This window comes from Vombatus ursinus, unplaced genomic scaffold (genome assembly GCF_900497805.2).
Source record: "Vombatus ursinus unplaced genomic scaffold, bare-nosed wombat genome assembly UNPS02014852.1, whole genome shotgun sequence".
Taxonomy (NCBI): domain Eukaryota; kingdom Metazoa; phylum Chordata; class Mammalia; order Diprotodontia; family Vombatidae; genus Vombatus; species Vombatus ursinus.
Window position 1 is genome coordinate 13405078 of NW_020954630.1, and position 27376 is coordinate 13432453.

The following is a 27376-nucleotide window of genomic DNA, read 5'->3' on the forward strand; positions in this document are numbered from 1 at the left end:
TTGCTTTGATTTGCTAATTTGCTTCGCTTTCCTGCTTAAGTTTTCTCCCTCCCAAATTTCCCTATATTCCAGAACAAATTTGCATTTCTCTTTGGTTCTATTCCTATTTTAATTATGTTTATCCAGGTTATTTCACTTGTGAGAGGCAGTAGAGGCCCAGGAGATTGAAGGGGGCTGGCATGAGTCAGGAACACCTGAGTTCCAGTCCTGCCACTGACCACATCGTGTGACTATGTAAATACTAAGTAAATTATTTCATCTCTCAGAAGTCCCGGGCAGCTCATTAAGATACCTGAGCCACAAAGGAAGGCGGATCCAAGTGGCTTAAGTTCCTCTCCAGGCGCACTCGGTATACTGATGAAATTATGGCTATTTTTTTTTTAAGAGTTTTATTATGGTGCTCCTCCTCTCCCCCAGAACTGGATGTAAGCTTCTTGGGGAATCTTTTTCCCTCCTCCAAACTTTGTGTTTTTAGAGTGGTGCATATAAAAAGTCTCTATCTTCTGCTGAATTTAAATTCGCGTCAGGCAGGCCAGCGGAGCCACTCCTGCTAACTCTGGGTTCGGTGAGGGTTCGGGGTGGGGGGCGCGGCACCCTTGCCCTTAACTCCTGGAAGGCCCTCTCCCCCCACCCCCCGCAGTCGCAATGCGGAGGTGGGCCTCTGGGGGGCACCACTTAAGGCTCGGCTGCCTTCTCTAACCAAAGCCGAGACTAATTTCGGGCTCCGCGGACAAGAGGGTATTTTCATTAACTGCCCCCGCGCAGTCTCAATGTTTCTGCGGTTCCAGAATCACGTCGGGACAAGCACCAGACATGAGGCGGAGCCGCAGCCCGTTTGCTTCTGGGAGGCGACACCGGCTCAGAGCGGCCTTCCGCCGGAAGTGCCTTCAGCCCCAACTCACGCGGCTGCGCAGCTCGTTTCCCCGACACATCCTCTACGTCAGCGGAAGTGTCTTGTCCCATCTTTCTCTGTGTTCATTTCCCGAGCAACTTACTTCCGGCTCCTCAGTTTGCGAGCCGGCTGGCAGCATGGCGTTGTACAACTTTAAGAAGATCATGGTGGTCCCCACCGCCAAGGTACCGGCGAACTGCGCCTCCTTCTCCTTTGTTTCCCTGCTCCACGTCCTCTTTTGCGGGTGTCCTTTCGCTCTATCCATGCTGCTCTCTGGGGAGGAGCAGGGGCGCGCACGCGCGTGAGAGCGGTACTGGTGGGTGACACGTGCGCTGCGGCCCGTCTCCGGAGCTCTGGTGCAAGGGTAGGGAGAGACGGGGGAGGCCGGCGCCGGTGGGACCTAGCGCCGGGTCCCGCCGCCGGGCCGGGCCGAGACAGGCAGAGCCGAACCGTGAAAAGCTTCGTGCTCGTTCGTGAGCAGCCGCCCATTGCCGGGGCCTTTAGGTGCCGCCTGTTTCCCTGTGGGGACCCCCGGGGGGGCCTTGTGCCCCTTTGCTCCCCGGGCCCCGCCGCCCAAGCCTTAGCGGGACAGGGGCTTTGGGTGTTGCACCAGATGGGCTACTCATCTAGACTTGCTTCTTCCTAATTGATTTTTTTGGTGGGGGAGGGGAAGGATTTGTAGCAGTAGACAGAATGCTGGACTTGGAGTCATTCGGGCTTAGGCGCTTAACTGCCCTACGACCCTGGACATACCACTTAACTCTGTCTGCTTTAGTTTTCCGCAAAATGGGGATAATAGCATCTCCTGCCCAGGGTTTTTGTGAGGATAAAAAAAATGTTTGTAAAGTGCTTTGCAAGCCTTAAAGCACTCTGCCAATGCTAGCCATTATAACCATAATCGTTAACATTGTAAGTGATCTTTTAAGGAATGTGATGCTTCCAAGACAAGGCTGATGTGTCTTGATCTTTGGAGATTTTTTGCCCCGTGTTGTTATGGATGATTCGCTGAAAGTCCCATGATCTTAGTTTTAAAATTGGCAGGGACCATAGAGATTGTGTAGAACAGGAGTTATTATTAATCTGGGGTCCACAGAAGGGAATCAGTGGATAGATTTCAGGGCATCTTTGAACTTGGTTGGGAAAAAACATCTTTATTTTAATTAACTGCAAACTGAGAGTTAGCACTTGCTCCAATTATGAACGTAAGCTATAAACGTTCTGGGAAAGGGTCTATTGGTTTCATCAGACTTCCAGAGAGTGGTCGTTACAGAAAAAAAGTACGAACCTTTGACCTAGATTAACTGCATTATACTAAGGAGGAAACTGAGGCCAGTAGAGCTTAAGTGATTTGCCCAAGCTCACAAAGGTAGGTGGCAGAACTGGAATTCATACCCAGCCTCCCTCATTCCAAATGCAATTCTCTTTTCACCACACTACCCTGTGGAAAAGCTGTAGTTTTGTGTTTTATAAGAGATTAAGGACAGGAGCTTTGGGGATCAAACAACCCAGTGTCCCCTCATTCCATAGATTTACTTGTTGAGTAAGTTACAGAGCTGCTTTACTGTCAGTCAACAAGCAGTCATTACATGCTCACAATGTGTCGGGCACTGGGAGTACAATAACAAAAGTGAAAAAAATCTGCTTTCTGGAGCTCACAATGTCAACAAATATAGGCAGACACAAAATAGCAGAAACTCCCATCATTTTAGTTAGTGTAGCAAACAATTTCCTTCAGAGAAATTCTTAAGAGCCATTCAGGAGTACTTCATTGAATATATATATATATATATGATTAAGGGACTGTTGTCATTTTTGTGTCTGTAGCATCTATTATGTTTCCTGGAATATAGTAGGTACCTTATGTGAAGAACCCTATTGATTGCCCACCTACTCTGTGCATTGGTCATATACCTGATTAGTACTAGATGCTATGGCATTATGGTGCAGTAAAAAGAGACTTGGCTTCAAATACTGGTCTTCATATGAACTTGGGCAAATCACTGCTCTGGCCCTCAGTATCCTCTTCTGTAAATGAGGGAGGAGGTTGGCTTCTATAATACTTTGTGTCTCTAAATTTGTGATCCTGTTTCTCATTTTACAGCCATAGTTGTTTAATGACATTCACCTAAGGATTTAGATCATATTTTGTCCTTTGTGCATTCCTCTAAGTGAATGTTATGATACATTGTAGTCACTGTTTAAGTACCATTATCTCATTAATTTACATGTTTAGAACACGGGAACATAGTTTCTTTCATATCTGCCATGTTGAACGTTGTAACACAAATTAGTTCTTTGTGGTAGACAGGCATATCGAATGAATTGAGAATGTCTTTGTGACAAAAATATGTGCAAAGTACAAAATAGAAATTTTTTAGTGATTTGAAATAGTTGTTATTCAATAGTAATTGTAGCCATTCTCTACCTTTTTGGTTTCTTTTTTTATTATAGGGAAACTGCACCAGGGCAATTTTCTAAAAGTATAATTATTTTTAATAAAGACACCCTGGAATTCCCTTAAAAATTTTGAGGTTTTAATGGTCAAGTAATGTTTTCCTTGTATGGTCTTTTATGTTTTGTTTTTTTAACTATCCATAACTAAGAGACAATCATTACCCACCTATTTTTGAAGGTATATCACATACACAAAAGGGAGTTTGTTCTAAAGATGGAAATTTTATTTGTGAATTTTCCTGCAAGTGACTTGTGTAGAGGCCTGCTACATATTTTTCTGTTAAGTCAAACTTCTCTATAGTTCTCCAAATACTTTGGTTGTCATTTTCTTAGTCCTTCTGTCCATTTGGGAGGGAAATGACAATTTTCTCTAGAATAAACATCTCTAGTTCTTTCAGCTGTTTATCTTTTATGTCATGGAACAAAGTCCTCTTTGCCATCTTTCTTTTCTTTCCTTGGGTCTTGATGCATTTTGTCAGTGATCCTCTTAAAATAAGTTCTAATCAGGATAGAGAAACTGTTTTGGATATATTGCTTTTGTTAATTCGGGTGAAGCCTGCATTATAGTTTGTCATACATTTGTCCACATTGGGCTTAACCATAGGAGCTGGAAGAGACCTGAGAGGCTGTCTCATCTCAGCTCTTCATTTTGCAGGTAAGAAAAATGAGGACCGGGGATACTGTATGACTTACCCAACGTCACATATGGAAGTAGCAGGGTGGGATTTGAACCCATGTCTCATGACTCCTGGCCCAGTACATTTTACATAGTTTGTGCTGCCTCCCTTAATTCAGCTGTTGTTCTAAGTCCACCTAGCTGCTCCTATCCAATATCTTTCTGCTCCTTTATGCCCAAATGTCTAAGCACTGTAGTATACATTTTAAAAACCCAGCTAATCACACTCAGCTGTCATACTGATTCCAGGGGAAAAGGTCTAACAGTGCAGAGGGGTGCCAATAAATTTGACTTTGTAGCCCTCCAACCTTGGAGTCAGGAGGACCTGAGTTCAAATTCAGCCTCAGGCACTTCACACTTACTAGCTGTGTAACTTTGGGCAAGTCAGTTAACCCCAATTGCCTCACCAAAAAGCAAAAAAAATTCTTTAATGGAAGGATTATAAAGGGTGATTATATAATGCTATTAATAGTTCATAATGCATAAAAGTTTGCAAAGTGCTTTACATATATTATCACATTTTGGTACTATAGGTGTTATCCCCATTTTACAGAAATGGATACTGAGGTTCAGAGAGTGGTTTTTTTTTCTTTGCATTTTTTTGGGCATGGAATTAGATTAGTTAGATGGCATTTACATAGCACTCTAAGGTTTACAAATACCTCATTGTATCCTCATAACAATTCTGGGAAGTAGATACTATTATCCCTATCTTGCAGAAAAGGAAACTGAGGCAAACAAGGTATGTGAGGCTGGATTTGAACTCAGGTCTTCCTGACTCCTGGCGCTCTAGCCATTATATTGAGGGGTTGTACTTAAAATTACATCACCAAACATATCCTTAAGAATAAAAGCCATAGACAGGTGTAAAGAGTATATCCTAGGTCATATTTATGAAAATATTGCATTGTATTCTACTGCCAAAAGAAAAATGATACATTAAAGAGGAATTAAAGAATTGTACCTGTTGTTTCAGCTTTCTTTTTTCTAAATCTGGAATATTCATAACACATTATGGAAGGCTTATAATTGACAAATCAATATAATATAATTTGAATGTTAAATATGGAATAAATGAATATTTTTCATATAATTTACTTTTGAAGCATTTTTCTTTTAAAAGAGGTTTGATAAATGTATGACATTTAAAGAGTTTAGCTTGAATTTCTCTAATAAAGTCTTTGATTACAGGACTTTATAGACCTGACACTGTCAAAGACTCAACGAAAGACTCCAACAGTCATTCATAAACATTATCAAATTCACCGCATTAGACATTTTTACATGAGGAAAGTTAAATATACTCAGCAGAATTACCATGATAGACTCACCCAGATTTTAACTGACTTCCCCAAATTGGATGTAAGTAATTCTATGATGTAATTTCTTTTCTTTTTTTGGGAGTGGGGGGAGGGGGATTAAAATAATGTATATTCACTTTTCAGGCACTGGGGCAGAAAGAGAAAGGGATTTATTGGGAAAGGGAATGCGTAGGAAAGGTGGAGATAGAGGCATTTAGAGGTAAGGTGACTAAAAATATGGATTTCATTTGGGGGTTTCATAAAATATCTTAATCCTTTTAGTGTAAAAAAACAAAACTACACAGAGCCTTAAAAGTATGTTCATATTGTTCTCTTGGTTTGGTTGAGGTTCTTCATAGCACTGAAATTTTGATTGTAAAGTGTTTACTTTTCTTGGTCCTTTCAGGAAGCTCATGTTTGGGGTTAAACTAGTTATTTTTAATAATTTGAGAGAATCCAAATTTTTAAGCAAACATGTTTTTCAGTATTTTTCTGTTATTTTTACTAGACCATCTAAATAAAAAACTTACTGAAAAAGTTTAGTCAGTTAACATGCACATTGAGAGTTTGCTATATGCAGAATTTGGAATGCTATTAAATTTTGGAGAGAGGACTGTTAGAAGAGAGAAAAAAATGGATGAAAGGCCTTAATGTGGACAGTTGCAAACTAAGATAGACAAACTAGGAGGTGAAGGGGAGGAGGCGGGGAGAGAGAGTAGAGAGATCTGATCAGAGAACTCATAGAATCATGAAAGTTGGTCTAGTTCCAACCATCATGCCATTGTACATCATGATTACCCTACCTATGATTTCCTTTTATCTGTGAACTTTGTTTTTAAGATTTGGTTGAAAGATTTGGTTGAAAATTTAACCTCCCTTAATAAAGTCTTCCATGATTCTGTGGTACTGATTAGTTTGGGTTCTGAAACTGGTGGCCTTGATTGGAGTGAAGGGTGATAAGAGTAATGGAAGATGTGGTTGGAAAGATTGAAGTGGGGGTGGTGGTGAGGAAGAGAGAAGGGGAATTTTAACTTGATTCAGAAAGTTGATGTTAGACTAGTTTGGGGAAGAGTGGTGATAAACTATTTTTCAAAAGTGGCAGTTAATCTTTTTTATTTATGTTATAGGATATCCATCCATTTTATGCTGATTTGATGAATGTTCTTTATGACAAGGATCATTACAAGTTGGCCTTAGGACAAATTAATATTGCCAAAAATCTAGTGGACAAGTAAGACATCTTATTTTCTTAGTATTTTTTTAGTATTTCCAACAAATCTTTGTCAGAAGTGAAAAGTCTTATGTAACTTTTTTCTTTTGCTAAGTGTTGCCAAAGATTATGTTCGGCTTATGAAATATGGGGATTCTTTGTACCGCTGCAAGCAGCTCAAACGTGCAGCCCTGGGGCGAATGTGTACAATTATCAAGAGACAGAAACAAAGTTTGGAATATCTGGAACAAGGTATGTGTTATACGTAGGTAAACCAGCTTTTATTTAAATTTTTAATCTTGTTTAAATTTAATTAATTTGAACTGTCTCCAACAAAGTCCTACTTAGGGGTGCCAGTGGGCTGTAAGCACTTTGAGGACTTAGCCTATCTAAATTCAGAAGCTCTTTTCCTGGTTGGCTGTGATTTTTTTTTTTTTTTTGACCACAGCAATTCCCCAAAGCCTTCTGTCGAAGCATACAAATGTTGGCAGTTTGCATTGATGGAGGGGGGTACACACAGGGCCAAAATTATAGATGCTTGTCATGCTGAAATATACATAATGTGCTGAGAGCAAATTCCTAATTTCATTAATTGTCAGTCTTCAACTAGAATCCTCATCTAATCCTCATTGTGTCAGATGATTATGGGTTCTAGAAAGAAGCTTTGGCAGCTCCTGCCAAGCTGGGAAAGCTTAGACCATATTCCTCTTGATAAATTGTGTCTTTTTTTCTGAAGACCAGATAACCACTCAAGTTTGGAAGTTTTATCACAGGAAGGTTGAAACTCATCAGACCTTCACACCATCTAAATTTATGTGTAGAAGGACATGATCTACTTCACTCAAGGGAGTACATACACTGATGAGCTAGTTGTTTTAAAATATTGATTACTGACATAAGTTTTTCATTGCTTGTCTTGTTTTAGTGATTACTTTCAGTATTTCCCTATTTTCATGTTTCATTGGTGGCTTCTCCTAATACAGATCACAATATAGGCAGTTTTACTAAAACATTTCTTTTGAAAAAGTGAATTTGTTCCATTGCAGTTGGCATAGTAGGGAACAATTTGAACATAACGTGAATTTTGTATTTGGTTATTCATGATTTTGTCATTAAGGAAAATTCATCACAGTTGTGGGGCATGCATGACGAGGGAGATGGGTTGGGCAAGGGACACCGCTGTGGAAACAGGAGATGTCTGGCTGTATCTTGGGGAAAGTGTAGTAGCAGTCATCTTTCTCCACTCAGGGTGAGGAGAGATCTACTGAAGGTGAGGGAGAATAACATAGAGGTAAGGGTGGGGAGAGACAAGCATGGAAGGGAAGGCAAGGGAGCTCCCTTGTCATGTCTATTCCCCCTCCCCCCAGTGGATTGAGAGTTCTTGTGACTGTCTTTTGTCCCTTTGTATCCCTCAGGCTTGGCATAGTGCCTGGCACATAGTAGAAATTTAATAATGTTTATTGATTGACTAACATCAGCACAGACTTGATGATGACCTGCCCTCTTTGACCCTTGCCACCTCCACGGCACCTTCACAGACAAAATTCAGGCTGATGATGGTAGCATTGCATTGCTTCTGTGTGTTTCTAGCCGTAGAGTGATCCCTTGTGGAGCAGTGACTGGAATCCCATGGTTGGAGTTCCTTAGCGTCATTACTGTGCTGGCTTCCACTGGAACTGAGTTTGAGTTTGTGACCCAGCCCCGTTTTCTACATAAGCTTTGTTGTTTTAATTGCATTATTTGGCATAGTGTGATTTTTAGGAAAGCATATGTCACATTATAGCACAACTGCCTATGTTTATATGGCTTTGTAGAGGGTCTTGAAAGTTAATGTGGTTTAAAAAAAAATCATTCTACATCCAACCTGGTAGAGCCTCTTCAAACTTAGTATTTTAGTAACAGACAGCCCATCGCTGGGCCTATCATACTTCATGCCTTTTGAGGTTTCTTGGCCTTTCAGGGCCAAGATGAAGTCTAGGACCTTCAGAACTTGTGATTAAATGGCAGAACTTTCGCTTAAATGGCAGAACTTTCAAGAACCCTGGGCCACCTCCATGCCACAGTGAAGCACTGGAGGAGGACTTGTTCTGAGAGTTCTTGTTCAATACTCTGATAAAGTAATTAACCCTTGTAAGTATCTTAAAATTTTATATTTTATAGTTTTCCTTTTTTTAATTGCGATTTTAAAATTTATCAACAAAAGTGGGCATTTCCATGTTGAAGGAGCATAGAAAAAGAGGGTTTTTTGAACATAGAACTGAATCTGCATTACATAGATTATTTCTTTTTTAAAAACATATTAAAATTAATAATAGTGCCAACACTGCTTTGCTTGTCTTGTCCCTTAGAACTTCATCCTGCTCTCTTCTGTGTGTTTTTAAATGTTCGATTGATTACCCCCTTTTTGAAAGCATCTGTATCCCTAGCTGCCCCCCATCCTTTTCTCAGTTCTTCCCTCCCTTGTAACAAATAAACATAGTAAAATAAAACAAATTCATGTAATGTTCATGTCTAAAATGTGTGTCTCATTTTGCATCTATAATCCATTACCTCTGCTTTCCTCATCAGCCTTCTGCAGTCAAAGATTAGTTACTGCATTGGTCAGAGTTCTAAGTCTTTCAAACTTGTTTTTCTTTGCAGTATTATAGCCATTGTGTAATGTATTTTCCTGATTCTGTTTACTGTATCAGTTTATCTATGTCTTAATTATATGGAGTCTCTGAATCTATCCCTTCTGTTTTTTTTTGTTTTTTGGGTTTTTTTTGGGACAGTAAATTTCTGTTTCATTCATATACCATAGTTTGTTCAGTTATTCCCCACTTGGCAGGCACCAATTTTGTCTATAATTCTTTGCCTACAGCAAAATTTTTTTTACATATATATGTGTATGTACACACATGTACACATATGTACAGCAAAATTTATTTGCATATATGTTTATGTACACACACGTGGATCTTATTCAACTCTGTCTTTGATGTTTTTATGGTATGTGCTGAAGAGTGGTATCACTGTTTAAATCTTCAGAAATTAATAGCACACCTAATTAATGAAAAGTCTTATTTGTATTCATGAAAACACTGTTAGGTAAAATAATTTTTTTTCACTATTACCTCTACCTCACAATTCATATTCCTTCTTCTTGGCCTTTGTAACTAAAGTTATTTAAAAGCATGTAATTTCTTTTATTTTTCCCATTCTTGTACCTACAAGTTTAAAAAAATGCTACTTGTGATTTTCTAGTAAATATGTTTCCTAATTTATCATGTTTATTCTTTTGTTTAGTATATAGCAGCTTTCTCTTAAATTTGGATGTTATACTAATGCAACTTGGAGTTTAGTTGTTTTTCAAACAAAGTTTTATAGTTTTGGTACTTTTTACAGGAAATTAAATTGCTTATTTCATTTGTTAATGCATATAATTAAACACACTCACTTTGAACTTTTAATAGTTCGTCAGCATTTATCCCGTCTGCCAACTATTGACCCAAATACTCGGACGCTGCTTCTGTGTGGGTATCCAAATGTTGGAAAATCCAGTTTCATCAATAAGGTTGGTCTGTTATTATTTATGTTTTTTTTGTTTGTTTTTGTTTTTTTGCTAGGCAGTGGGGTTAAGTGACTTGCCCAGCGTCACACAGCTAGTAAGTGTTATGTGTCTAAGGGCAGATTTGAACTCAGGTCTCCCTAAATCCAGGGCCAGTGCTCTATCAGCTGTGTCACCTAGCTGCCCCTATTTATGTTGTTTTTAATATAAGGTCCCAGTTAGACTAGCTAAAGAAGTCCTACCCAGTGTACTAGAATATTATTGTTTAATACTACCCTAATAGTATAAAAATTTTCCATTTTCTGATACTATCAGATGACTGAAGCTTTCAGTTTTTCCTCTGCTAAGTACAAGTGTATATGGAAAAGCATGTGTGAGTTCAAGGACGGAGGGAGCTGGATTTAAGTACATTTCAGAGGGCTTACATCTAATGTCTTCTGATTTTCTGTGGTTTTGTCTCTCTGTGTGTATCTTGTCTTTAGTGTGTCTAATTTCTTATTCTGTCTCTTGTATACGTGTGCCTACAAGATCTGTGTTGGGGGCTGAGGACATCTTAGACCACCTTGCCTCTTCAGCTGTTGGAAATCTAGTCCTTTGTATCTTCTTAAATAACCTTCACTTTTAAAAAACCACATACTTCTTCTTAACTACCCTTCAAGGGAGTGGGTTGGGAAGAGGTTTTCATCCCTGTGGTTAAGACTGAATCTATCCAAGGAGTATATTGGGCAATGCACTTGTCACCTTTCCTTCATATGACTTGGGCAAAACCTTAACCTTACTTGGTCTTAGTGTTCTTACCTATTTTAAAAAAATATCAAAGAAGAGGGTTCCGCTCTATGTTGATTTCTAAGGTCTTTTTCATTTCTAACATCCTGTGATTCTTTAACGCATTTGGTTCCAACCACCATGAAGTTATGCAATGTAGTGTTACAGAGGGCAGTTAGTTCCTTTAAAAGAATTGCAAATGAGACAAGCAAAATGAAGGATGCATAGGGCAGTTAATGCTCTGAATGCTCAAGTACCCACTGAAATTATTGCCAAACACCTGGAGTGCATCTTGGGTAGCTGGCCAAACAGTATGATATTGATACCTTTCATTTATATAGTACTTTTTTGGTTTAAAAAGTGCTTTTATACCCACATCTCTAGAAGATAAAAGCATTATTATCCTCATTTTACCAGTATTTAAAAAATCTCAGGTTAAACATCTTGCCCATAATGACTTGGTTAGCTAGGAATTCTCAGAGCCGCAATTTGAACCTGGTTCCTGGTTGTGAGTCCAGCACTACTTGTTTTTCAGAATTATAGTGTGATATTCTTAAGCTGTTTTGATGATACAATAGAGAAACAACTTTAGTTTGAGCAGCATTATATTGGTAGCCTTTTATCTTGGTTGTAATGAAATAATTCAAACACAGTATTTTAACAACACCACAGTGAGTTCTTTTTCTTTAAACATTGTAGTTATTGAGCTAAATCCTACCAACCTCTTCATTACTTTTTTGTCTTGAGTTTCTCACCTTGATTGCATATTACTCAATTGCTTTTTAATGCATTGAAGTAGTGAATTGGTGACTCTAGTTCTTTCCTTGAGTTTCCTTACTAGTATATACTCATCTGGCAATATGTAATACTGTTTAGAACAGTCAAACTGGGCATCAGAAGAGTAGATTCAGTAAGTGGCCAGCTTATGATCTAGAAAATATTTCTGGCACCAAGAGGAAAATACCAATTTAGAAATATCTTGTGACCTACTGTCTTAAAAATGTATTTTAAATGACTTGGGCTCTACTCAGATCAAGTGTTCTCATCAAAGTTATGGGAAGGGAATTGAAATCCTTGGTATATTGTCTAGTATGTGAATGTTTTGAACTCTAGGGCCATCCAAACTTTGATTATATACTTATGACATATACGCATGACTTTATTTTGAACATATCTGATAATAAACCTGAGTGTAGGAGGAAGAGTTATGTAATTACACATATTATCACTTTTTAAAATGGAATTATTCCATAATTTGCATGTATCATTTAGGTTGCTTATAGAAAAGAAGTATATAATCTCTGCTTTCTTGGAGAATGAAAATAAATTCTGATTGTGTTTTATTTTAAGGTGACAAGAGCAGATGTGGATGTGCAGCCTTATGCCTTTACAACCAAATCTTTGTTTGTAGGACACATGGATTATAGGTATTTGCGTTGGCAGGTGAGAACTCTTACTAATCAAAAACAATTTACATGCTAGTGCTCTGTACAGAACTCTTGGCTTTCTTATTAAATTTTATCTTGATTAAATTTAAATAGAATATAGAAACTTGTACTTAGGTTTAAAGAACCTCAGCTATGCAGGATTGGGTAGAATCTAGTTTACAGGGGGAGGGGCTTGTATGTGAAGAAACTTTTTTGATGTTGTTGACTACTACATTGAAGTCATCAGCATAATATGGGAATGGGCTGCCTTTTGAGGTGACATCCTTTCATGAGATATGTTGTAGAAAAGTTGTAAGACTTACCTTTCAAGAATATCGTAGGGGGAATTTCTGCATGGGGTGGGATGTTGGACTAAATGACTTCTAGGGTCTGAGATTCTGTAATTTGAAAATGCAGGCACCACAGAAAGTTGTGAAAGTCTGGGAACAATTACATGTTATTTTTAGGTGGTTGACACTCCAGGGATTCTGGATCACCCTTTGGAAGACAGGAACACCATTGAAATGCAGGCTATAACAGCATTGGCCCACCTGCGTGCTGCTGTGCTGTATGTCATGGATCTGTCTGAACAGTGTGGGCATAGTCTGGAAGAACAGCTGGAGCTCTTTAAAAATATTAAGCCACTTTTTGCTAATAAGGTATGTTTGATAACTGAGGTTGGGTAAAGTTGTTATTTTATCATGAAATAACATGATACTGATTTCATTATTTCTGTCTTATCAGCCTCTTATTATTGTAGCAAACAAATGTGATGTGAAGAGGATATCTGAACTTCCAGAAGATGACCAGGTAATGACACTGTCCTCTGTTTTGAGACACGTTTCATTTTTTAGAACGTTTTCATTTCTGCTTATTCTTTCTTGGATAATGCCTTGGAGTTGGTGGTAATGGAATTTTACTTCAGGAATCTTATTCTAACCTAATGATTTGAATTTTGATTAGTTAAAAAAATAGATGATAGAGAATTTCTGCTTCTGCAAATAGTTGGTATTTTTACAACTATGTAGCCTTTAGAATAATTAACATTTGATGTTTTTGAATACAAGTAGGAGTTGCTGTGTTAGGTAATGAGCTAGAAATAGTTTACTGATATTCTATTTTTCTATCTATTTCCAGAAAATATTTGTAGATTTGCAAGCTGAAGGACTTCCTGTTATAGAGACGAGTACCCTGACCGAAGAAGGTGTTATTAAAGTTAAAACAGAGGTCAGTATTTTATTAAAGTAGTATCATAGTCTTTTTTTTTTTTAACTTGTGAACTGAATATCTGAACCTCTTGAAGATGATTGATTGCAATATCTGTGAGGTAATTTAAACTTTTTAAAGCATTCTCACATCTCTGATGTCTCTTAGATATGTGAGAACCCTCACACAATAATTTTAGTCAGTTTTAGCATAAAGGAGCAACAACAGATTTTCACAGTATCTTTAGAACATCTTTATGCTGTAACTTGCTATAGTAGTCAGATACAGAGGCCATTGATATACAAAGTGAGAGGAAGGGAATGAGCTAGGGTTTATATCATGGACAGAGTAATGATATCAAAGGGATTGTGATATTTCAAAATTATTGAAATATCAAAGAATCGAGGATGGAACTCAAAACACCTAGAATTTTTTCTGATTGAGTAATGAGTAAATCAAAATCAGCAGATTTCAACTGCAGGCATTCTTCAACTTTGCAAATGGCCCAATAGATACACATGTGCTGCCCTTCAGCTCCAGTTCTCCTAGCACTAGGAGGCTCTGCCATGAAAAGCTTTTCAGAGAAACTATGGTCTTTAACAAGTAGAAGAAAGGAAAAGTCTAACAATCATTTTAAGGAAGCTGCCCTTAAAAAGCTCTGGGAAGGCTAGAAGGCCGCCACTTATTTAAATAGTGTGAGTTCAATTAGATTTATTTTTTCTGATACCTTAACTTCAGGCAGGGGATGGGAGTTTAATTGTAAAGTAGGGAAACTTCAGCACAGTGGACACTTTGGGAATGGAGAGGCCTCAGACGAGGGTCTTAGTACTGCACTGGGGGTCTTAGTGCAGCTAAGTTTGATGAGAGGAGTACCGAATGAGAACTGGAAAGATGGCAGAAACCCATTTGTCATTTTCCGAGACTTTGGCCTTGACGTAGTCTCTCATCCTTGGAAGGAAGAAGCTATCTTTTTTATTCTGTTTCCCCCACTGTCCCTCTTTATTATAAGCTTCCTCTTTCTTAAGCAACAACATATGGCTATTGGTGGTTCAGTAACTCAATTGGTTAAACAGGATCTTGTGGATTATGCTCTAACCACTATTAATAACATTATTTCTAAGGGAACACTTGTTCCTTGAGTTCTGACTAATTGACATTGAACTTTTGAAAGCAGCTTTATTTGTGGGCCAGGGACTGCTTGTATCTTGATTTAACTCTAGTGGAAGATTTGAGTCATGTTTTGTTGCTTTGTTTGTACAGTCTTTACCTTTACCCCTTGCTTAGACTTTGTGCTTTCTTAATATGTTATTAGGCTTGTGATAGACTTCTGACTCATCGAGTTGAAACCAAAATGAAAGGAAACAAAGTGAATGAAGTGCTGAATAGATTGCATTTAGCAGTACCAAGCAAAAGAGATGATAAGGTAAGGTTATTTCTTTAAAGGGCTTGGGAGTAAGATTATTGTGTTAGTTGTTGACTTGGATTGAGTAAATGACTATTGGTGTGTGCAGTGGTTTGTTAATGTGAATTTTGTAATTTCGGATCCCAAGGCCTGAAAAAGAGGTTCAAAAATTGACTTTGAGCACGTAATGGATACTTAATCCAATAGAGGAGAAATTTATGAAACTATAGCAAAACATGTCTTTAAAAAGATTTTATTTGTATCTTTTGTTTTTAAATCACCTGGATTTCCCAGTGTATCTCTTCCTCTATGTAGCATGCTAATCCTTGTAACAAAGAATTTTTTTTAAAAGATAGAAGAAAAGTTCCACAAAACTAAACATTGAATCTCAGAGTTTGTCTCAAGTTTGCTGGGTTCCCTACTCATACTCCTCCCATCTCTGCAAAGAAGGGAAGGAGCAGCACTTCTATCTTTTGGGGAGTCACTCTTGGTCATTATAATTATATATATAATTATAATTTTAACACAGCATTTGGATTTCATTTTGTTTTTGTTGTAATTTTTATTTATATTCATTTGCATAGTGGTAGGTAGTACAGTCGATAGAATGTTGGACTTGGAGTCTGAAAGACCCTGGTTTAAATCTTCACTCAGATTCTTACTAGCTGTGGACTCTGGTCAAGTCACTTAACCTTACTGCATCTCATGTTTTCTTATTTATAAGATGAAAATAATTATAGCACCTACTTTACAGGATTGTTGTGAAGATCAAATGAGATAACATATTGTGAGCTCCTCCAGGAGAATGTGAGCTCCTTGAGGGCAGGGACTGTCTTTTGTCTCTTTTTATATGACCAGTGGGGCAGCTAGGTGGTGCACGGATAGGGTGCTAGCCTTGAAGTCACTAGGACCTGAGTTCAAATCTGACCTCAGACACTTATTAGCTGTGTGACCCTGGGCAAGTCTCTTACTTTGCTTTCGTTTCCTTGTCTGTAAAATGAATTGGAGAAAAAAGTGTCAGACCACTCCCATATCTTTGCCAAGAAAACCCCAAATAAGATCACGAAGAGTCAGACGGGACTGAAACAACTGAACACCAGTAATAACATCATCAGTGCTTAGCACAGTGCCTGGCACATAGTAGTCACATAAAAGTGTTTACTGACTGACTGTATAAAAAATTTGCAAATCTTAAAAGCTTTGTAAAATGATAGCTATTCTAGGCATCAGCTGTTTAGTTTTTCTGGTTCTACTTATTTAACTGTTTATCAGCTCTTAAATCTTCCTATGTTTCTTATTTTTTCATATTCATTAATTCTTATGGTGCTGTACGTTTCTAAGTATAATCCTTCAAAATTATGTTTCCAGGAGAGGCCACCATTCATTCCTGAGGGTGTAATAGCACGCAAGAAGAGAATGGAAACTGATGCACCCAAAAAGAAAAGGGTATGTTTCTTTATAGCTTCAATAATGAACTTTGTGGGTTTCATAAACGTAGAGACTATCATGGTAATGGGGTCGAGGTTTTGATTTAGCTCCATTTTCTGATCAGGAGGAACCATAACTCACACTCTGTGGGCTTGAAAGAGAAAGTAAGGCTGATTATCTTGGATTGTAAGAATTTTGGCCTTTGTAGCCAACTTTGTAGATAACTTTATTCTCTCTCTTTAGGAACGAGATCTTGAGCTGGAAATGGGAGATGATTACATTTTGGATCTTCAGAGTAAGTACAGTACAAGTGGTAGTAGAAGACATATTCAAATGCTAAATTGAATTTGAGTTATACCTGACAAAATGAAACTGTAAAATAGAGTTTTGTAGAAGGAAACATAATTCTTTTGCCTAAGATGGATAAAATGAACTAAAATTTGAGATGGAGAAGAGCATTTGAGGAAGCTCAATGGAAAGCCCTTATTCCAGGAGAATAGTTGAGGTCTTCTAAAGAGAAGGAGGGTAGGTGGCATGTTAGGGGGTTGGGAAGGAAAGCAGAAAAGTTTTTGGAACAGTTGTTTTTGGAAATGTATTGAAGAGTCTGTAAGGCTTTGTTTCCCAGTTTCATTTAGGACACATTGGAGGATTTGTAATTTTGTCCAGAAGTGCTTCTCTGTTAAGAAACTGAAGTGGAGAAATACAGTGATTGCACTTGGGGTTAGGGATTGGCAAAGTAGATACTGGGGGAAAGACAAGAGCATGAGAAATTTTAGAGTACTAGAGAGCACAGACTTGAATTCTTGCTCACAGGATCTTTGTAACTGCATAGAAGAAGGCAAAAAAAAATCAGAGAGATGGACTAGGAGACTAGGGAAAGTCCAGAACCTACATGTCCTGAAGAATGAAAAGATACGTGTTCTGTAGGAATGAGATCATGTGGATAGGTAGGAAATTGTAGTCATAGAGGGAAATTTCTGAATTAATCTTGGTAGTTTGTAGTGTTAAGTGGTGGTATCCAGATTAATTATTGGGGCGTGGAGATAGAGGTCATGAGTGTATTTAAGAGAATAGTAGACAAAGGTTATAGGAGAATGAAGATAAAAATAGACGTTTCCCCCCTTAGAAGGGGAAAGCTTGAGATGATTGTGGAAGCAGTACTGAGTATGCCACCTCATCCATCTGGCTGTGTGAGGGGAGGGATGGTCACTCTTCATTAAGATTTCATTGAAGAGAAAGATTTCATTAAGATAAGAAGGAAGGAGTACTTGTAGAAAAGGTGAAATCTCTCAGGGAATTTGCTCAGAATAGAAATGATCTAGGTTCCTTTAAGGATACTAGTGATTCTCATATTAAGCATATGCTTTTATGTATAGTGGTGAGAGTATTATAAGGTTTTCTTTTCTCTAAATTTTTTTCTAGAATATTGGGATCTAATGAATTCATCTGAAAAATATGATAAGATACCAGAAATCTGGGAAGGCCATAATATAGCTGATTATATTGACCCAGACATCATGGAGGTGAGTTTGTCACTTTCTGATGTTGGCATGTTACATTCCCCTTGGTATTCTCTTATTTGAAGGTAAATATGATTCTTGGATATTTTAAAATTAGTTTAAAAAAAGAAACATCATGGAAAGGCTTCTGGCATTACTGTCTCCAGTATTTTGACTAAGCAAGTGACTTAATTTCTTTCTCAGCTTTAATTTTCTCATCTGTAAAATAGTAATAATTATAGTATTTTGCACTGGTTTTTGTTAAGATATTGCTTTGTATACTTTGTAGGATTTATCTTTCTAGAGAAGTTATCCTAAAACTGTATCTACATGAGTGCAGCAGTTTTGGGTGTGAACAGTCTTTTTTTTTTTTTTTTTCCTTTTCTTTTTGGTGAGGTGATTGGGGTTAAGTGACTTGCCCAGGGATCACACAGCTAGTATGTGTTAAGTGTCTGAGGCTGGATTTGAACTCAGGTCCTCCTGAATCCAAGGCCAGAGCTCTGTTCACTGCGCCACCTAGCTGCCCCATATATATTTTAATTTTTTAATTTTTAGGCAATTGGGGTTAAGTGACTTGCCCAGGGTCACACAGCTAGTATGTGTCAAGTATTTGGTCTGAGGCCGGATTAGAACTCAGGACCTCCTGACTTCAAGGCCGGTGCTCTATCCGCTGCACCACCTAGCTGCCTGTGAGCAGTCTTTTTTTTTTCTGATCCATTTGTAGCTTTATGAAAATTGCGTCATGCATAATAGATTTTAGTCCTTCTGCTCTCTGCTGCTCAAGGAGCCGTGTGAATTGGTCTTATCTTCTGGTCTGATTTTGCTGTGTTAATATTTCTCTAGACTAAAAAAAAATTTCTTTTTTTAAGTATCATTTGAAATGTGAATTATCTTTATATCATCAAATTAAAAGAAATAGAAAGTATATTAAATTAAAAGGCTGAAATTCAGGTAGATTTAATTGAAAGAAATACTCCTTAGTTTATAGTGGTTTAAAATGTCCGCGATAAAGCAGAGAGTATGAGTAGGAACCATTGGGGTGATGAAAGGGAAAAGGGATTCCAAGCTTACTGTTAATCCTATTAAAGTAAATGATTTCCAGCAAACTAAGAAAATAGGGGTGGTGACATTGTCTCATTATATTCTGGTAGAACTTTATGTAGCTTATATAAAAGTGTGCAGAGAAAGAGTGTGTGTGTGTGTGTGTGTGAAGTCAAACTTTTTTTTTTGTCCAATTTCACTTTTGAACATAGGATAAAATCTGACTTGGCTGTTGTGATAAGTTTAGACTATAATGCATAGTCCTTTGTGTCCTTTTAAATGTTTATGTATGGGAAGATGATTCTGAAGCAAAATTTGCTGGCATTATTTTTGAATCTTAAGTCTTAATTTCTGCAAATTAAATTTTTTGTTTGTCAAAGAAATTGAAAGAATTAGAGAAGGAAGAAGAACTAAGACAAGCTGCTGGAGAGTATGACAGTGAATCAGAAACTGAAGATGAGGAAATGATGGAAATTCACCAGTTGGCAAAGCAAATTCGTGAGAAAAAGAAACTGAAAATTCTGCAATCTAAAGAGAAAGATACATCAGGCCCCAGAATGCCTCGCACTGCTAAAAAGGTAAGTCTTAAAGAAAAAACATCTTGATAGTGGATTGTCTCCTAACGTTATAAAATACTTTTCTGTATTGATGTGAGATTTCACGATTCAGACAGTATTTATGGTCAGGAATCAAGTTTAGTGTTAATAGTTAAAAAATTACGTTGAGCTACTTTGTTTTCTGTGTTCTGTGTAACTAATACCTTTACTTATTCTTCATTTCTTTATATTCTTTTTATTCCAAAGTCACCCCTACAGTTTATTCTACATTTCACATAAATCACCTCCAAGATTATAACATTTTTTTCTTAATCTGGAAGCATCTTTCTTTAAGAAATGAAAACAAAACTTCTCAGTCTAAACTTTCTTGCTTGGCGATCTCATTAGCTCCTTGGTTTTAGTTACCCTCTCTCTGCAGATGACTCCCAGATCTTAATAACCAGCCCAGGTCTCTTCTGAATTCTAGTCAGATGCTTACTGAACATTTCAAATGGGATGTCTCCTAGACACCTGAAGTTCAGCGTGTTCAGATTCTCTCCCCCCACAAATCCAGTTAGTTGCCAAATCTTGTTTTTCTAGTCCAGCATCTCTTGTATCACTACTCTGTATATTTGTATGTATACATACTGCTGTGTATGTGTGTGTATTTTACTACAGTAAAGATGGTGATATAAGAGATGCTGGACCAGTAAAAACAACAAGATTTGTCAACACACTGAATTTCATAGATACACCTGTCATTTATTACCTATGTGTATTCTTGGGCAAATTAGCTAACTCTTTTGGGCCTCTGTTTCCTCAACTGTTAATTTTTTTCTTTTCTGAAACTCTTGTCTTCAGTTTACAACTGTGACAAAAGTGCCACTTTTGCCTCTGCCTCCACAGCCCTTTGTTTCTTGTGTTTTTGTTTTTTGCTAGGCAGTGTGGTTAAATGACTTGCCCAGGGTCACACAGCTAGTTAACTGTCAGGTGTCTGAAGCTGGATTTGAACTCAGGTCCTCCTGACTCCAGTCGAGTGTTCTATGCACTGCGCCACCTAGCTGCCCCCATAGCCCTTTGTTTCTTGACCAGTACTTCACGTTTATTGGCCATACTTTGTTTTCCTTCCTGCCATACCTGTTGTCCCCATGTGAGTCCTCATAAGTGAGTAGTTGTGGAAATGGATAGTTCACAGTTCTTATGAAATGTTAGCCATTTACACGAAATAGACATGTTGAGGAATTTTTCATGGATTGTTTTTAAAGAATGATACAAACTTTTTTTCCCCATTGACTTTGAAGAAGTGTTCTGATTTGCACAAATAGGTTAGCACTGTCTTCTGTGTTGTCCCAGAATTGAATTAAGTATGCAATACAACATCATTAATTACTTTATTTTCCAGGTTCAACGGAAAACACTGGAGAATGAGATGCGCAGCCTCGGTATTGACATGGATGATAAAGATGATGTAAGTGTGTATAGGTGGTTTGGTTTATTAAAGAGTGGGTAATATGTGATTATATGAAAAACCAAGTTCTTTTTTTGATAAATGTAAGTGAGATATGGGTGTTTTCTTTCAATGGGAACAAAAGACAAAGGAGAATGATCTTCCATTAGTTCCACAATATTGATTTTAAGCATAGAACCTCTTAAAAGATGATAATTTGAGATTGCTTCTTTTATTCAGAGCTCATCAAATAAATGAAATAACTGGTTTTAAGCATATTAATCACTACTGTTTTCTTAGAGAATATAGGTCTAATGAAGCAGTTGTCAGGGTCTGTTAACTCAGACAAATTTTAGGATCATATATACTAGTGATCTAGAATGGCAAGTATTTTCAGAAACCAGTGTTTACCATTGTTGGAAAGTTTTTAGAAATTTGTTTGAAGACTTGTCCTTTTTAGAACCTTCATTTTCTAGTGGCTACAGTTTAGACCTTTACAGTATAATGAAAAGGTCTCCATATTTATATTTTTAAATTTCTCTTTTGTTTTTAACTCTAGCATAGTGATATCATTTTGGGACAACCATTAAAATCTTTTTTTTTTAGAGTTTCCTTACTGCCACTTGTATGATAAGATATTTTTCTACGATTCTTAGCTCTTTGTGTTTAGATAGAAATCTATAATCTGTGATGTCTTTAATGTGGATATTCCTTCCCCCTTTGCAAATCTTAGCGTTTTTTTCCATGCTTTGTGGCTCCCCCTTGTTTTCATCCTGGTGCTTAGCTAGGCTAGTTCTCAGGTGGTAGTTTGAGTACAATATGCATTTGGAGTTGTACTTGAAGCCTCTCTGCCAGAGGTTACCGTATGCTAGCAGGCTTCAGGAACCTGTGGTCACTTCCATCCCACACTGAGGCATCAGTAGATAGGATATTCATTTAGAAGGGAGAGAATTGGAAAGGCTTACATCAAGTTTGCACAACATATGGCCTGTGGGCTGCTTGTAGCCCACCAAAGCAGTCCGCAGGCAGTATGTTGTATAGGCCTGTATTTACATCCTCTATGCTTTTTCCCGGGCCACCTAAAACCCTTTGGCTGGCCACAAGAGGCTCTCAGGCTGTATGTTGTGCAGGCCTGACTTATAAACTGATGCAGAGTAAGTGAGCAGACCCAGATCATTGTACACAGTAACAACAACATTATATGATGAACAGCTGTGTATATCTTATCTATATTTTGGCTGTTCTCAGCCATACAATGATCCAAGACAGTCTCAAAGGACTCATGATGGAAAATGCTGTCTGCTTACCGAGAAAGAACTGATAAGAGTCTGAATACAGATCAAAGCATACTATTTTTCATTTTCTGTCTCTTTTTTTTTGTTGTTGTTCAAGTTTTCTTCTACAGAATGACTAATATGGAATTGTTTTACATGATTGCCCATGAATAACCTGTATCACATTGCTTACCCACTGGGGGAGGGGGAGAGAAGGAAGTAAGGAGAGAATTTGGAACTCAAAAATTTTTTAAATGAATGTTAAAAATTTTTCTTACGTGTAGTTGGGGGAAAAATAAAATATTTTTTAAAAGGGTATGTCAGGTATGAAAGAAACTAACTTTACTCCTAGTATAAAAGATTGTAATTATTTGCTTTGTGAAATACTATTTTTTACTTTCACATGCCTACCCCTGTAGTCCTCAGTAAAATGCATTCTCCCAAAATACTTCAGTATTCAGCCAACACTGCTTCTCACTAAATTTTTGTTAGTTACTTTAAATGGAAATTCTAAAATTTCATTCTGTGGGTGAGGCATCTTGATTTTATACAAAGAACATGAGATCTGGTCCCAGAGGACCTGGTTCCAAATTCCAGTTTTGCTTGGGCCCTTATGTCACTTTACCACTCTGACTTAATTTTTTTCATCCATAAGATGAGGAAGTTGACCTACAATCTCTAAATTTGTGGTCCTGTGATCCCTGATCTTATGGTGTTCTAATTTTTGCAGAGAGAGATGCTTATTAATTGTTTCACAGATTTTTTTGAGACCTATGTTATAACTTTCCCGTTTCTGCTAAGGATACTGCTCTTCTCCCATGAGGCTTTCCTAGGTCTTCAGCTGCTTTGTCCCTCTCTGACATTTGAAATTACTGTTTTTACTTGATTTTTTGGTTTGTGTGTACATATTTGTACATATTGTTTTTCTAATATAGTGCAAGCAATCTGCCAGTCAGCCTTTGTGAAATTGGAGGTTGGAGTAAGATGGTTCTAAGTTCTCTTTTCTGATTGGGATCCTGTGATCTTATGTCACTGGAATGATTTAGTTCATGTAAAAGAGAATCCTGAAATAAAGGAAATGATGTATATCAATTTTAGTTAACAGTGGGTTCTTCTCAAGATTACAAGAAAAAACCTGAGCTTAGTTATGTAATATATTTGCATGTTGCATGGACAACTGAAACTTTTATTTAATAATAGACCAAGGACTGGTTATTTTTGGTTCTTTTGTCTTCAACTTTTTTTTTTTTTTGGCATGAGGCAATCAGAGTTAAGTGACTTGCGCAGGGTCACACAGCTAGTAAGTGTCAAGTGTCTGAGGCTGGATTTGAACTCAGGGCCTCCTGACTCCAGGTGCGGTGCTCTATCCACTGCACCACCTAGCTGTCCCTATCTTCAACTTTTAAACATCTTATTTAATGTGTGGTTTTAGAAATACGTTTTTCTCCAGAGTTATTGAAAGAAGAATAGTGGTTGGGATTATGCCTGAGGGCATGAAATTCTAAATTTGATTTTTATAAATTACAGAGCCACTATGCCACCCAGGCAAGAAGGTCTCGGAGCGTTACCAGGAAACGCAAACGTGAAGAGTCTGTTCCTCCCACATCTAAAATCCGAAGCCGCAGCTGTTCACGCACACCCCGTGATGTTTCTGGTCTGAGAGATGCCAAGGTGGGTGTCATTCGTTAAAGCTGTATTGATGTCTTTTGCGTTATACTACAATTCTTTCTTGATATACATCCACCACCATTGAGTTCTCCCTTTTAATAAAGAAAAACAGTTAAGTAAGTCACAACTACCATGGCTGGCATATGTCACAATCCATAGTGTGCCTCCCATCTCTCCACTGAAAGAAGAGGTAGTGTTTCATTATCTGTTCTCCAGGTTAGTGTTTGGGAATTAGAATTAGAATTTTTCCTTGTCATTTTTAGTCTCTATTTTTTAAATTGTAGTAGGATATGTCGATACATAACAATCATTAAAATATAGATAAGATATATTTCTATATGAATAATGGTGGTGTCTTCTATGGAAGAGCAAACTGGTAAAGCTTTTTGATGAAGTAGAAAGAGAATTAACTTCTTGCATGACTTGAACAAATCACTGTGCAGTGTCCATAGTGGGGCAGCCAGGCTGGTGAAGGGCCTTTAGTACAGGGTTGAAGAAATTAATTTACAAAAGAGAAAACTGGGGAGGGATGGGAGTGGAAGTACCTCTCTTCGAGACTTTGAGGGGCTGTCGTATGGAAGAGGACCCCAGAGGGGCAGATCCAGATGCAGTGGGTAGAAGTTGCACATTTGGGCTCAGTGTCAGGAAAACCTTCCTAGACCAACAACTAGATTTGTCCAAAAGTGGAATAGACTGCCCAGAAAGATGGCAAGTTTTCCCTCCCGCCTCCATGCCAAGGGACAATCCTGGAGAAGGTGAGATATCAGCTGAGTCTTGTAGGAAGCCAGGGGAAGGCCCAGCCAGTGCAGAGACCCTGGGCTGGGAGATGGGGTGTTGTGTGACCAGTGTTACTAGCAGTCTGTAGAGTACATGGAGGGAGATAATGTGTGAGAAGATTGGAAAGATAGGATGATCAGGTTTTGAAGAGCTTTAAAAGACTCAAAAGACTTTATATTTGCTATTAGAGCCTCTGGAGTTTATGAGCGGAGGAAGAGAGTGACTTAAGAGAATCCTTTTGGCACCAAAATGCAGGATAGATTAGAGTAGAGAGAGACTTGAAACAGAGAAACCAATTAGAAGCCTCTTGTAGTAGTCCGGGCTAGAAGTGATTGACAAAGGGTTATGGCTGAATGAGTGGGAAGAAGGCATTGTCTATAAGAGTGATGAAGGGAGAAACCACAAGCTTTGACGATGCATTGGATATGTGGATTGAATGAAAGTGAAGAGTTGAGGACAACACCAATGTACAATGGGGCAGCGTAGGGGAAGTGTTTTGGATCAAACATGGAATTATTTGCTTCATAGACTCAGTTTTAACTGAAAGCTTACAGGTCTTATGTGTAATATGGTGGGCTCTGAACAGTCTTGTGATCCAAGGAAGAAGGTCTCGGTGTAATTGTTGACTGTTCCCTGAGACATGAGTTGGTCACTGTGTAGTTGCATTTTAATTGGCAGGATTTGAGGCTTCTTGGGTTTAGTAATTGGAAGAAAACAGTATAATTTTAAGTTCTATGCACAGCACTGTTGTATCTAGAATACATTATGAAATTCTGGTAGCTGCAATGGCGGGTCTTGAGGTGGGGAGGGAAGCTTTTGTGGTGCTTCCTTTTATGTCCTGCTCTACCATTATTGCTTTCATTAGAGAGAGTAGGAAAGGGTGGGAGAGGAAGAATTATGTTAATGCTACAGGGAGCTGAGAGATTGTTTAGTCTTTTCCACCTTCCTCCTTTTACAGGTGTTGCTCAGAGACTGTATACCTTGTTCATGATCATAGACCAGTCAGTAGCAGTTAGAAACTGCTCATAGTGAGAAAATGGAATTAAAGGCACCAGAGAGCAAGATTACTGCTGCCTATGCAGAGATGAGGAGAAGGGTGACTTCTACTTGGAACAATGAGGATTGACTAAAAGAATTAGGATTCTTCCATAGGGAAAGATAAAGGATAAAGGGATTGGAGTGTGACTGGATTGAATAGGAGCTGGATTGAATATTTGGAGTAGAGATATCTTGGAAACTTGAAGGGAATATTATTTTACATCATACACAATAAACCCAAGTAGATGTTCTGACTGGAAAAATTAATTGGATCAGGGGTGCTTTTAGAATGAAGGAAGCCTAGCAGGTTTTTCAGGGGGAAATTAAGGATATTTGGGGCACATTTCTCTACTTTTAAAGTTGAGAGGATAAATTTCTTTTGTTTCGGTTTACTATCAAATGGCATGTTTTCTAACAATTTTGGCATGGATGGGCTGTATGTTGGACCCATCCTAACATTACTTATGTTCTTATATACCTCTCTATGAAATGATCAGCAAAAATATACTACTTTGTCAGTTGATTAACAGGAGCATCTGAAGGGGCAGTAGGAGAAAAGAAAGAAAGAAAGAAAACATTCTCAAAATTCACAAATGACTGTTATTAGTGATTTATCTAGTTAATTCTGACAATAGTTGAAACCCTAGCATGCTAGTTTGTTGTTTGAATCCCTAAGACAGATGTAGGTTGAACTACCTTTCCAGCCTTCTTTCATGTTATTTCCAATGTGCTATATTCGAGCCAAGCCTTTCTCTGAAATCAACACACTGTCCTCCATCTCTAGCATTTGCATCCCTTCTGGGATGCTTTGCTTTTCAGTTCCTGCTTCTTTTCTTTCCAGGTTTAAACCAGTTGCCTTTCCTGAAGTCTTGAGCTGAATATGTTCTCTCCCTCCTCAGATTTCCATTTTGCCTGAACCTTTACTGTTACTCCTAACCTTGTGTTATACCCACCTAAATATCTCTTGTCTTGCCTTTCCATCCCACCTTCCCAAGTAGAATGTAAGCTTCTTTAAAACTGAGACTGTAATTTTAAAATTTTTGTTTCTCTAATTTCTTGCATAAAGCAAGTGCTTATTGACTTAAAATGAAGGAAAAAAAAGAATGCCTCAGTTTGGGAAGAGTTTCTCTTTTGAAAAGAGAGGAATGCTGCTGTGTGTGCAATTTTATCCAGTTGCAAATGCCTTTTGTAGAAACTTCTTTTTTTTGATGGGTTCTGTCTGATGTTTGGCTTTACTCTGAAAATTTTCCTGTATATCAAAGGCTAAGTGATATCTTAATTTGGAATATCCTAAAATACATTTTATTTTCTAAATAGATGGTGAAGAAAGCTAAAACCATTATGAAGAAGGCTCAGAAGAAAATGAATCGCTTGGGGAGAAAGGGAGAAGCTGATAGACATGTGTTTGATATGAAACCGAAGCATTTATTGTCTGGCAAAAGGAAATCTGGTACAAAAGACAGAAGATAAAAAATACCCTTTTGAACTTAAACTCCTGTACTGTCTTGTCTGTTTTATTATTAAGTGTGGCATCTTAGAGCTGGAGTATTGGTTTGGAAATTGAGGAGTAACTCAAGCAGCTATGCAGATGGACTGAATAAACACCACCATAAATGTGGTGAATCTCTTACTATTTCTTTGGAGTAGTGCATCTGTAGACCTTTAATGATTCTGCTGATTTTTAACAGAGAAGAGCCCCAACTACTTGCTCTGGAGGTTGTATACTCTTCAGATGTTTCTCTTCAAAGGTAAAACATCCCTACCTGGTGGACTGAAGAAAATTGCCCA

At 37.9% G+C, this 27376-nt stretch overlaps 1 protein-coding gene across 2 annotated transcripts; it reads left to right on the forward strand.

Annotated features, from left to right (window-relative positions):
• The first annotated feature begins 941 nt into the window (after positions 1-941).
• GTPBP4 (GTP binding protein 4) lies at positions 942-27080 on the forward strand. Of its 2 annotated transcripts, none has more exons than XM_027841057.1 (17): positions 942-1077; positions 5214-5384; positions 6451-6554; positions 6649-6785; positions 9986-10086; positions 12196-12288; positions 12740-12931; positions 13017-13082; positions 13410-13499; positions 14791-14901; positions 16249-16326; positions 16552-16603; positions 17731-17831; positions 19229-19426; positions 20787-20852; positions 23633-23776; positions 26906-27080. In XM_027841057.1, the coding sequence occupies exons 1-17, from the start codon at positions 1030-1032 to the stop codon at positions 27056-27058; spliced, it is 1905 nt and encodes a 634-aa protein (XP_027696858.1). In that variant the 5' UTR covers positions 942-1029; the 3' UTR covers positions 27059-27080. The 2 variants fall into 2 exon arrangements, with proteins under 2 accessions (XP_027696858.1, XP_027696859.1); XM_027841058.1 differs by lacking the exon at positions 942-1077 and adding an exon at positions 3911-4001.
• The last annotated feature ends 296 nt before the right edge of the window (positions 27081-27376 follow it).